Genomic DNA, 13,599 nt, shown 5'->3' with positions numbered 1-13,599 from the left:
TCAGTGACACCTCCCCCTCAGCCCTCACGCACGTGCCCTCACACGTGTTGCCCAATCGTCTTCCGTTCTTAATTTTCCTAAAATGACAATGCCGGAAATCCCGTGGATATACTTAGATAAGTTTGTACGCGCTGACGTCATCATAGGTCTACGTCAACAGTCTTTCAATATTACCGCGGGAATAGGAAATCATATCTACGATAGTCATAATATATTAATAGCACGTGACAGTGAGACTTAATATTTTTAATAACGATTCACTTTCGGGCGCATTACGTATCTTATTAGGATGCGCATGGTGCGTAAACATACAGTTATGGTCCTTCGAGCCGGATCCGCAATGCTGTCTTTGTCAGGGTACTGACGTTAGTGAGAGATGGTGAGAGGTGTTGGTTGGTCAGTATGTTGGTTGTTGGAGGCTACGCCAGGCTGTGCGCCGGCGCAGGCAGTCGCACGCCGGGCGCAGCGCGCTCAAGGCGCCTCTGCGTATCGACACGGTCGAAGCTCATTGTTCCATGTGATCTCTAAAGGACGAGTGCGATATTCATTACATGTGGATATAATTATAGTGGATATGATAGCGTTGTTGGATAGGTGGGACTCCCCCCTGCTGCAGCAGTGGTCAAAACTCCACACTGTAGTGAATAAGTAGTTAAGTACTTAGGTTAAGATTACATTGTAATTCTACTAACACTATTTTATAAGTTAATTTTTAAATGTTTGTAACTAACAACTATGGATTTATATCCGAAATAAAATGATTTTATTATTATTTATTATTTATTATTATAATTCAAATCAATTCAATTGTTATTACTGAATGACTTTAATAGGTATTTATTTACACAATAACAAGACTGCTTTTTAATTTCTTTTTTGAGGAAGCTTTTCCATTTTTCTCTATTTTATTCAGCAGAAATAAATTATTGTTTTTAGTAGAAAATAGATTTCCGGTACCTATATTTATCTTCCCGGGAGAACGCTTTTGTTGTCAAACAAACTTGCGTGCGCTTGAAGATAGTCTTCGGAACCAGTATCTACATTATTATGTCATTAATCAAACGCATAATCATCACTTGAAGTCGTTAAATAAAAGCGCGCCAAAGCTTTTCAATGGCCTTGTAAATTAGATTCAATATAGGTCCATATCAATATGATCTAAATACCAACTGTTTCATTGTCACAAAATGACCTCATCAGTCTTGAATGACTGTTACTATTTACATTTTTTCATATATGTAAAGTCCTACCGATTTATTTATGCAGTTGGTTTGCTGCATACCCAGACGGATAATAGATTAAATACTCTCTTTTAAATAATGAATGTGAGATAAAATAAATCCGTTTTAATTCATGTAGTTATTTTCATGCCAAAAATATTTTGGTCATTGTAAAAAAATGTTGTTTGTGACAGGTTCATTTTAAACCAGTGTCCCAAACATACAAACAGTGAAGTGATGTGACTAGTTCGGTGTCGGTGCTTGTGAGGGCAAGTGGGCATATGGGGCAATGCGTGTCCCGGAGTCATCCGGGCCCTTTCTCGTTCTCGCGGCACTATGACGCCGAGAGTCTCGCAAGCAGCATCAGCGGGTACCGGCAAGCTTGGAAGGTATGCTTCTCAATTTATTCTGGTATGTGGTGGTTGGTATTGTTGGCAGAGGCAGTCCGAAACGGAGATTTTGAGACGCTCTAAAGTTCTAAAGTCATTTTGTAGCGACTGGCGGGATACACGGATGTGATGAGTGGCGGAAGAAAGGGAAGGCCTTTGCCCAGCAGTGGGACACAATCTAGGCTCTTGGAAAAAAATCCGGTGTTGTGCGTAAGCTTTTGGCTACCAGGGAAGTGGAAACATACGGAACTACATGTTTATAAGGCTTACATATCTATCTATTACTAAGCTGCGAAGTGCTACAATCTTTTTTAATTTGAGGGTACCTAAAGTTATCTAAGATTTAAAGTTTCAAGCATAAGATTCAGAGACATTGTGTCCTAATGAATGAAAGCTGGGTAATATCCTCTGGTTAGTATGTTGAACACCTAGGCTGTAGCATCAGTGGTTACTACTGGTTATTACCTACTCGGCAAGGGGATGGAAGTATCTTTTTACTTAACTATTTATCTTCACTTCTGGGGTACTAAAAGAGCATTTAAAATGGAAGCCGAGACCACATCATATTTGTATCGGGGTTGCAATGCCTTAGTTAAGTACCTAATTTTTCTCCTCTTATGTCTATTGGTGGTGCTTGGAAAAATTTCGTTACAGGACCCTGCGATACAACTTCATCAGAGCTACCATCCATAATATTAACGTCCTATACCTACTTTCTTAATTATGTGTAGTCGAACCTGGGTAGTTCGAATGTTTCGTCTGATTTATTATACCTTTACATAAAGTAACTATATCAATGAATAATAAAACCTGATTTCCGTTGCGTTGCCTTTTTTACGGTATTTGAATGATTCATTCTACATCGCTTGGAAAAAACTGGATAGCTTACTAAACCTGCTCTGGCTTGCTCATCAGACGCCTGACGCCTACGATTATGCTTGAAGACATCACTACTGTCGATGCATTAAATTAAAGCATGAATCCTTTTAATACTATAAAAACAAATTTAGTTAACAGAGAGTTTCATACATTATCAATTTGACCGTATTTTTGTACGACTACGTTTGTTACTTCAGAACTCCGTCATTTCTGAACCTACATAGCTCCAGATTGGTCAATTTTTTGCCAAAATCCAGTTCTATTGATGAGTTCAACGACGTGTATTTCAAGATTTACAAGTTTAAGTTCGTTAAGCGATTAGCGAGTAAGTAAGGTTTTTAAGGAACATTAAAAGATCTGATAATGATGATGGCTTGAGGAATTTAGGGAACTCGAACTCCTTAATTATTATGGGATTTAGATGCTTTAAAATTTTTTGAAGATTTATTCCTATTTTAAAGGTTTTTATTTCTTAATATGAAATGTTTGCTCAAATTACGAATAGGTACCAATAAAATAGCTTGATAAGGTTAGATGTTTTTGGCAGCATTGCTTTATATAGTAACAGCACCAGTCATGGGACATTTAAGAGGAAATTTGGAGTATTTGTGATATTTCCCTAATACATGTAAATGGTCTACCGCTTAGAGTGTTAAAAGATGAATGTCCTATACCTACGTCTTTCATGTTTCAGGCGTGTTGTATCAAAGATACTGCAATGAGTTTCCACATACTTAACAAATTAAAACTATGCTTTTTTTCTCCAGTCAATGGACACCCAGCAAACATTTTTGGTCGATATTCCGAAAAAGGCACCTATTTTAGGTCGCACAATTTAGGAGACCAAAATGAGGCACGTCGAATCGACGTCGTGGGCACGTCGAGTCGACATAAATGGGGAAAAAACGCACGTGCCGGCGACGTATTTATTGACGGTAAATTAGTGATTACAACCATTAGGTCAACACTAGGTCATGTTTCCGACGTGGATTCGACGTCGCCACGACGTGCCGCGTAGTGAAAATGTACTAATTTGGTATTCTTTACCACCTTTAGACGTGATGGCGACATATTTTTATCCATATAATTACTCTGCGAGGCAATATTTAGATGAGACGCGATGAAGAGAAAAAGAGACACAAACATTACGCTTATATATTCTTTTCACTCAAAGAAACAAAATGTCTAACAAGAAAACAACTTTAAGTTGTGCAATGATAATGGCGGCCACTAAGTCATGTAAAATAATTTAGGCCGATTACGCTGATGAAGAACGATGAAATCTAGTGCACAGAAATTTTTTTCGTGCAGTATGTTAGGTTTACATACAAAACTATCGATGGGCTTTTGAAATATTTAAGTTTTCAACATTTTATAAAATCAAAATGCATATATTTGCTTGTAATTGAGTGTTGTAATTGAATATTTGTGTGTGTGAGTGTATTGATTTGATCAAAAATATTGTTTTATTTTGAATATTAGCACAATGAAGTACCGTGCGATGGCACCATTCAAGATATAACAACTTAAATTATGCAATTTCATATTTAGCATCTCGTTATAATGAAAGAAAATGGCGGCACAACCTTATGGTATTGATAGTACTTTACAAGTGATTTTAACTATATGGTCGCAATTTGGTATCTATTTTAAGTAACATTTACCTAAAATTAGTAGCTAAATCGACATAAAATCGACGACCTAAAGGTCTCCGTATAAGAAATAATTACGTCGCAAATACACCTAAAATGTCTTATTAGTACATTTGACCTATTGGTCAGCCTTTGCAGTTAATTTTACCTTATATTTCGCCTTATTTTCCACCATTAAGTCCCTGACTTCATGGTCCCCGTATAAGAAATAATTACGTCGCATATACACCTAAAATGCCTTATTAGTACATTTGACCTATTGGTCAGGGTTCGAAGTTAATATTACCTAATATTTCGACAGATTTTCAACCATTAAGTCCCTGACTTCATGGTCTCCGTATAAGAAATAATTACGTCGCATATACACCTAAAAGGCCTTATTAGTATATTTGACCTATTGGTCAGGGTACGAAGTTAATTTTACCTAGTAATACGACTTATTTTCAACCATTAAGTCCGTGACTTCATAGTCCCCGTATAAGTAATAATTACGTCGCAAATACACCTAAAATACCTTATTAGTAGATTTGACCTATTGGTCAGGGTTTAAGGTTAATTTTACCTAATATTTTGCCTTATTTTCAACCCCTAAGCCCTGACTTCATGGTGTATTTATGAAGTGAAATTTACGTTTTATTATCCCTATATTTTGACTTGGAAGTAAAAGTGTACAATACGTAAAATAATTGGTGACTTAGGACGTAATTTTCACTTAAATTGGTAAAATCTTCTTCGAGCCTAGGAAAAAATACTTAAAATGTTTGCTGGGCATTGCTCTATCAGTATAAAATATTGAAATAGGTCATAAGATCTGGCCGCGTAGCCAAGATGCCGATCGCTTACGCTCCGTAGCGATCGAAACGCAACTGTCACTGTCGCACTAATATGGAAGAGTGATAGAGAGACACAAAGCGTTTCGTTGTCGAAGCGATAGCGATTGTAACCTTGGCTAGGCCGGCAGGTCCATGTTATCATAATATTGCATTATCATCCGATTTGCATACTTAATTACGAATACAAAATTTCAACTCAATTGGAAATCGGAAAGTGGCTCAAATTCAGCTACCAAGATTTGACCCACACTATATAACTACGAGTAACAGGGCAAGTTAAATGAAAGTTTGGAAAAACGATATTAATTTATCCGAAGTCCGAGCATACCTCCTGGTTGACATATTTCGTAACTACATTTTACTTCTGTATTGTTTAAACATGAAATTATGGCATGGCAAGCATCATTATGTAAATTGTCCCATCATAGGAGGTATGCAGTTTTACAGCTCCTATAATGGGATTACCACTATTCATACTTTTTAGAGCGCGATTTGCAGTAGTCGGGTTTTAGTTTTTGAACTTATTTTTTATTATTATTGTTCAACTTTTGAACTCTCGTTTAAAAGTCCAGACAGAAGCAGTATCCGTATTCCGGGTGTTGGGCATTAACATTAATATATTCCAGTTCGATAACCTCGCCGGACAATCGGCGTAACGTTTCGCCAGATATTACGTGATTTCTATCTCAATATCATGCCTAACTCTTTCGAAAATTATGCGTTTTCTAAATTAAATAAACTGATGTGAACTGATTTAGTCTAGCTCCTTGAACGGCCTAAGTAAACAGTCATTTTACTCATGATCTACAGGGTTTTTATTACGAGTAATACATAAATATACGTAATTGGATCATTCGTTCAGCTACAATATTCTGCCATAAAGATCCATCAAGTTAAGCTAAAACAATGCAAATTAACCACAATATTAGCAGGGTTTAATGATAGACAATACAGACAGAATTATAACTCAGCGAAGATTGCATGCAGACAAAGATCTTAAAGTAATAACAACAGAACAGAGCTTCCATTTTATCATAAACATGACGCTTCATCGAAGCATTTCAAATCCGATCATATCTCCGTGCTCGGAGGTAATTACAAAAACAGGCATTCATCTATTTCCAAAGCCGCGAGGCGTGACTCGGGATGAATGGAGGCTCTGAGCAGTCATTCCTGTGACTTGCCGAGTTCGGACGAATCACATTTAGATGAACCAGTAGAGCGCTCTCTGAGTACTTGTTACGGATCTCTAAGTCATGTTACACTGGCGCCCGAGAACTTTTAACACGTAAACAATGGAAGTACGGCCTGCATCAGATGGCTCAATGCGATATCCCTCGTGCCTGGGCTTCAATTAACTGCTTTAGTATAACACAGTGGTCGGACAATGGGGGGCACTGACCATGCTATCTATCCATAAAACATTGTGGTCCCGACTTTTAACTCGCCTCCAGCAATCTAAACGCTCTCTTGTGCGGAAGAAATATGCGTGATTGAAGGCCCCACTAATGCTGGTTCAGCTTTGCTTGCTTAGACGGTCTGAAAATTGTGTGAATAGAATGGTAGCACCGTTTTTCTCACTTCTCATCATAGGCCTTTTCGCCTATTGCAGACAATTTATGATTTACATTAAGATTATCAATTGTATATAGGAACTTGCTGGAACCAAGAGGTAGAGTCAGTCAGTCGGTAAATCTTTATATTGGTCGCTACACGAACTCTGAAGTCCCGACATATAGATCTGGCTTCGCTACCCGCACCCCAATCGGCAGGCTTATGCCAAGCTTGCGACGCCTTGAGAAAAGTATTCACTACGCGACTACGACATGTCATGGGCCCTAACCGTAAACGCTACAAGAGATAAAAGGGCGCTGACTCCCTGACTCGAAATGAAAGTAATGTAACAAAACTTTCGAAGACACGTAAAGTTTATCCCCATTCAGGGTCGGGTGACCATTACAAATAATTATCCGTGACAAGTGATGGTATAACATCGTAATTACGTTTTCACCATCGTGTCATGGACTCAGACTTTCCGATTCGATGCTCCGTGTAAACGTAGTGGCTAATTTGTGAAAAGAGCTGTAAGTAGGTAATTTTTTCATTGAGTAAGAATGCTTAAAAATAGCTCTAACGCATTATTGATCCAGTCTACCTGTCCTACAAATTGGTATTTAAATAAAGTTTTCTTTTTTCCCGTTTAGCTATGTTACATAAGTCTGAATATTTACTTAGGAAATACTTAAAGCTGAGATACTTCTTACAATAGGTAGGTACGAAGCTAAGATATATTAGTTAATTCATCGTTAAGTGAATTTCTACTTTACAATGTTTCTAGCTTAATTATTCATTATGTTACACATTAATGCAAATGGAATGCACAAGAAACTCTATGGCGCAATAAACGCGAGTTTTTATGTGGTTCTTCGCGCGTATCACCTTTCGAATGAGACATTATTTCCACTAGGTCCTTCCTTTATGTGTGATGTGGTTCGTGTCTGGGAATCGTAATAATCGCGATTGACGCTTACACAGCTTGCTGCGACTACACCTAAATAGTCTGCAATGGTCATAAGTATAAGTATTGGCATATATACTGTATGCGCGTTGAATTACTATAGTTATATACATATATGGGTATAGGTATAGGTACATACATATACTTGAAGATTTCACATTTAAGATATTGGCGGCTTGTTGATATCTGAAGAGCTCAAGTAAGGCTATAAGGCGTAAGCCGCGTAAGGTACCTAAGTATCAATATCAAGACTGTGGTGACATCCAAATATTTAATTAAGTTTTTAAGATAACCAATCTCACTTTACATTAAGAATTGGATGAAACTATATAGGTAGATACTCGTATACTCTGGCAAGTCAGCTTTGCCAGTAGGAAAAGGCGGCAAGTTTGGAAAATGTTGGTGCGAAAGATCGATCTCCCGTACTAATTTTGAATTTCACGCCTGTGGGTTGCCAGAGTACAGATGGAGTGCCTAATCCATTGCCATCGTATTTTGTCGGATACGTTCGTAGGTATTTATCATGCTACTCCAATTAACCTGAGTTCTTTTTGTACTGAGACTGACTGAAATAGCATAACATATTCGTGCGTTTCAGTGAAAATACGATGGTAAATGATTATATATGCACTACATCAGTAATATCAGTATACCTAATACATTGCCTCTAAACGCAGATAACACGCGAGATCTGATTAAAATAGTGAAATTCTATTTCATTAATTTGGTTATGTAAATGAAATGCTTATTACGAAGGACTTTCAAAAACTGTGTCAGGTGATTCTTAATTTCTCTTAACTTTTTTTTTAATGTGTAACCTGAACTCCAATGCACCGATGCATATCGACCGCAATCAAATCATTCGCGTATTGACCGATGTCTCTTGTTACATTCCGTGTGAAAGTAAAATACGTATAGATCTTATTTTAAACAAACCTACATAGCCTACATGGATACAAAGGTAAATTGATCCATTATGGGAGGGAAAGTTTCGCATCGGTAACATCGTTCATTGTGTACTGAAAGGCTCTGAGGTACAGTCGCCATCAGATATATCGGAGCGGCTAAGGTTTTCACAATATCTGAGCACGCGCTCTAACTCCCTGACAATAGAGGCGTGTTCAGATATTTGTGAGCACCTTGGCCGCTCCGATATATCTGATGGCAACTGTACTACTCTATGGTTGTACGAATGTAGAAGGTAAGATGACGAGCGCTTAGGTTGTAAAGTATGAAGGACCAAATAATTCGACAAAAAAAGGTTTTCTTTAAAACTTTAAAATCAAAGTCTTGTAAGTATTGGCAGCGACCAAGCAGCGTTGCAGCCAAAAAGGCGTTTTTCACTAAGTTATTACAGAAAGAAATTTTCACAAGAAATGTCATTACACTCATTACTTACAGCTATCTCTAATACAAGATCAATTTCAGGAAACTTTTTATAAAATTTGAGTCTCTAAATGCGGTCACGAATACACCTTACAATTTGTGGAATTAGTTTAGACCACGATGCAAAAGCCTTTTGCAAGACTACTTTCCTGTTATCGATAAAGTTCTTTTTCGTAATAATCAAGTGTGTGTCAAAACTGTCAAATCATACGGCGAAGTCCCAAAATGGAAGTAGTCTTTTATGTAATCTCCGAATAAGCGATACTGGAAGTTGTTCCGAAATAAGAGGAACGCAAAACCTGGTTTTGTCTTATTCAGCACCGACGTGGTTTCTTATGCGACATTATACTAAATGACATGAATAAGGAAGCAATTAATAGCCACTCTGTAGAGACTTTGATTTAAGTAAAATGATTATTACACTTACGAGTAGGTATATGGTGGTTTATAGCCGTTACAAGTATACTCAGAACAGATTAAACTGGCACAAATACTCAATCGCTGCTCACAACAGTGTACTTAGTATTTCTTCTGTTGCAATAAACCAACCACCAGCAGTGCTTTAACACCGTTAGCTTGAAGACAAACAATAATTTTATCGAGACTACGTGCTATTTACTGGCTTGTGTCAATTGTAGAGCTTCCAGTGCTCACGACGTTCTTCGTTAACGGTCTCTTTCGTTCTTCTTACATATTGAAAGGGATAGTTCTATGGGAGGATTTATAGATACCATTTTCTCCGGATGACGTCCAGACTCACGAGCTGGGGCAATCGTGCGGTCGTGATGTCATTTACTATCATTTGTCCTACGGCTCGGCTGGTCAGTTGAGTACGACAGTGGTAAATCTTTACTAAACGAACTACTTGGTGCACTCATGCTTAGTCGCGTCAAACTACATAAATTTCAGCGTATTTTTATTCAATCTTCACATGAGACTAAGCGCCTATTAAGGTTTAAACTCAAACATTTTAATTGGCTTGTGTAAGCCAAAGGCACGTAAGTAAGCTTAATAAAAAAATACAATTTCAAATACCAAATCCTTCCCATTTTATAACCACTTAGAGACGTATAATATCTGTAAGTACACAAAAACAAGTAGATATTGTAGCACTTTGTGCCTTTTCACATGGTCAATGGTGTACCATGTTATAGTTAGTAAGTACCTACACTTTTCTAGTGCGCCAATAGTCAAGGAGTTTAATAGATAATTTCTGGTCAGGAATGAAATGTGAAGATGAAGATTAGTGACTCCGGACTGACTGAGGATTCTAGGCGACTAGCGAACAGCCGACATTATAATAGGTATTAACTAGAATTGGACTAAAGAAATTAATATTAATATCGATACAAAACTAGAATGAATATTTGAATTAGTTAACAACAGGAAACATTTTGATGACTTTCACTCGAATCTAAATGCCTTGATGAGACACTGCCTCTTCGTGTCTCGCATTGTTTTGAGCAAAAACCTGCCTACGTTGCAATTTTGTTTCCGCCTTCCCTCGTGGCATTAAATTATATGTCGATTGTTCTATCGAGATACAGCTTTTTGCCAGCCTACTAAAGGTGACGTTCGGTTGTCAACTGTGGCTGTATTACTGCGGGGATGCGGGGACGTTGATGCCGCCGCTGTATCTGTAAATTTTCTAGATAAAGTGACAGAAGAATTGCAGTAGGTAAGGGTAGCCCGCCGACACCGAATTCACTTTTTTTAAAGAAAATTGTCAGGTACAATTGCGGCATTAACGCACAATAATGTCGTTACAGAATGCAGCTGTGCTGTAGTTGACATCCGAATGTCACCTTTAAGCGAAGAAGTAAAGTCAACGGCACTTATAGTGGGTTTAAACCTCGGTTGTGCTGTATAGGGCAGCAAAATCGTTTTCGAAAAAATGCAAATTAAAGACGACTAAAAATTCGATCTGCATCCTTAGGTACACGTTAAGATAGAAACCGACTGGCCTACATAAGCATTATGATAATACTTCATTCAGTCACGTGACATAACGAGACCAAAATAACATGGCATTTGATCATAAAAAGGTTAAACTAAAAGTTACTCAGTTCCACTAATGAAATGGCAGCACATTCTGTTGATACGTACCTGAAGTAAAAACCGACTTGTGCGTCACTGAGATTCGATGTGGTTCCGCCTTTTCAGTTCTAAACACGTATTAGTAATAGGTACCTACTTACTCGTACAACTAGCTCGTAAAGCATCTGCAAGATCATCTTCCTTGATTAAGGTGAAAGCTTGGGTGAATACTAAACGTCCTACAGTACAGTATAAGTACTCCTGCATATATTAAACGTAGGTCAAACTATGTTTGTTCCGGGAACTTTGAAAGCGGCTTTTCTGCAATAGACGGTATCAGATTTCGGATTAGGTACATAGCTATGCCAAAAATAAGACAGCTACCTGTGTTTGATGAAGAGTTTTATCATGGTTTTGGCCTAGTGGATGCTTGGAAGCATCCTTCCAAGCCTTCCTGTGAAGCCGACGGTCCTGGGTTCGAATCCCGGTAATGGCATTTATTTGTGTGATGAACACAAATATTTGTTCCTGAGTCATGGGTGTTTTCTATTTATATATATAAATATGTATTTATCTATATGTATAAGTATGTATATCGTCGCCTAGCAGCCATAGTACAAGCTTTGCTTAGTTTATTTGTGTAAGGTCCCCAGATTTTTTTTTCAGACCTCTTAATTAATCAGGATCAATCAAAATTATCATTTACAATAGTGATGTTTTTTATTTCGTTTAATATCAACTTTTTTGGACAATCCACCTCAGGTGACCTAAGGCACTCTCGGCATTCTCCATTGTTGTTTTTGGGCAGAGTTACGCACTATATCACATTCACTGCCCCCGACGCACATGTGCGTTCACCCGAGGCGTTCACCGTCATACAGGTTTGTTCCTAGGCCACGCCCCCTGGCAGTGAATGCGATATAGAGAAAGGGTAGAAAAAGCACAAATGATTGACGCTTGCGAGAAAAAGGTACATAAAGGCTGGCGTCGATTATCTAATTGTCATGTCAGTCTGAAACCAATCGCTGTCAAATCGACACAAGATAATAATCGGTTATTATTATCGCTATTAATATGATGCGGATGCATGAACACAACAGCGAGAGATGAACACCACAGCGAGAGAGATATTCCTGAGCCCAGAATAAATAATTAACATGGATCATGCAGTGGATTCAGAGGTTAGTGGACATTTTTTAGGGTTCCGTACCCAAAGGGTAAAACGGGACCCTATTACTAAGACTTCGCTGTCCGTCCGTCCGTCCGTCCGTCCGTCCGTCTGTCACCAGGCTGTATCTCACGAACCGTGATAGCTAGACAGTTGAAATTTTCACAGATGATGTATTTCTGTTGCCGCTATAACAACAAATAGCAAAAACAGAATAAAATAAAGATTTAAATGGGGCTCCCATACAACAAACGTGATTTTTGACCAAAGTTAAGCAACGTCGGGCGGGGTCAGTACTTGGATGGGTGACCGTTTTTTTTTGCTTTTTTTTTTTTTTTTGCATTATGGTACGGAACCCTTCGTGCGCGAGTCCGATTCGCACTTGCCCGGTTTTTTTAACTCTTTTTCTCAAAAGGAAAAATCGAAACCCTTATAGGATCACTTTGTTGTCCGTCCGTCCGGCGTCCGTCTGTCTGTCTTGCAAGACTCTTTACCTCGGGAACACGTGGAGGTATCGAGTTGAAATTTCCATTAGGATTAGGTATGTGAGGTACCTACAATTAATTTCTATTATGCTGGCTCGCCAGACTCACTCAATCTGAATTTTAAATTTATAAGTTCAGTCTCCTGTTATCCCGGCATTCTTAGCCACGGCTCAGGGGAGCGTGGGGTCCGCTTGGCAACTAAGTAATTCTAAGATCTGGCGTAGGCAATTTTTACGAAAGCGATAAGTACATAAATCAGAGATAAATAAATTGTTCTCGTTACACCTACATAGTTCTCATGTAATTACTAGATTATAAATCGGTAATAATCGCCTATTCAGATTCAATGCAAGGGCCCCGAGAGAATTGTGGGAAGGTATTGACTTGCGTTTTACTTCCATAGAATTTCCCGCTTCCATAGAATTCGCTGCAATTTGATTATACCGTGTGAGGTTTTCGGGAAACCGTTAGGTAATCGTATCTCTGCTTGTATGTAAACTAAATATATTCAAACTCAAGCTAAATAGTTTTATTTCATCATGAGAAAATGACAAATTAACATAAAACTTATTATATTAATTACATTATAGGGAGAGTTTTCAGATGGCTATTTTTGGCACGTCCTGAAGTCTAACTTCGGTTCGATGAAATACTGTATGTAAAGTTTACCTAAGCTGTCCAAATTATCAAATAGGTATGATTTTAATAAGGTTCCTACACCTTCTGGGGTTCGCGTTGGTGTTGGGTTACGTAAAATTGCCCTGTTTCTTTACATTTCAATCAGAGCTCAAAAACTTTTTTTAGGGAGGAAATCCATTTGTTTCTGGTGACATACTTTTCATCGTGCCTTTCCAAAAAATGTACTTCCAATTCGCAATATAAGTATTCATTACAAGTGATTCGAGATTCACATGTCTATTACGAAGCGATTAGACTCAAATGCTCGCCCAGGGCGCAGGGGTTATGCCAGTGTAACTTTCGAGAGCCCTTTCACCACTATCCCTCAAGATTAGCTCCGAATGCCGGTAAATC

The 13,599-nt window shown here is 38.1% G+C and overlaps 1 protein-coding gene across 1 annotated transcript in view; it reads left to right on the top strand.

Annotated features, from left to right (window-relative positions):
* Window positions 1-424: 424 nt before the first annotated feature.
* The window catches only part of LOC134664734 (uncharacterized), a 117,343-nt gene continuing 104,168 nt past the window's right edge, over window positions 425-13,599 (top strand). Inside the window, exons 1-2 of the mRNA XM_063521481.1 lie at window positions 425-553; window positions 1,415-1,609. Coding sequence (XP_063377551.1) covers window positions 1,502-1,609 — 108 coding nt within the window. The 5' untranslated portion in view covers window positions 425-553; window positions 1,415-1,501. The remainder of the gene's footprint in view (window positions 554-1,414; window positions 1,610-13,599) is intronic.

Source organism: Cydia fagiglandana, chromosome 5, assembly GCF_963556715.1.
Source record: "Cydia fagiglandana chromosome 5, ilCydFagi1.1, whole genome shotgun sequence".
Classification (NCBI taxonomy): Eukaryota; Metazoa; Arthropoda; class Insecta; order Lepidoptera; family Tortricidae; genus Cydia; species Cydia fagiglandana.
Note: the sequence above shows the minus strand (reverse complement) of the source record. Positions and strands in the feature narration are given on the sequence as shown.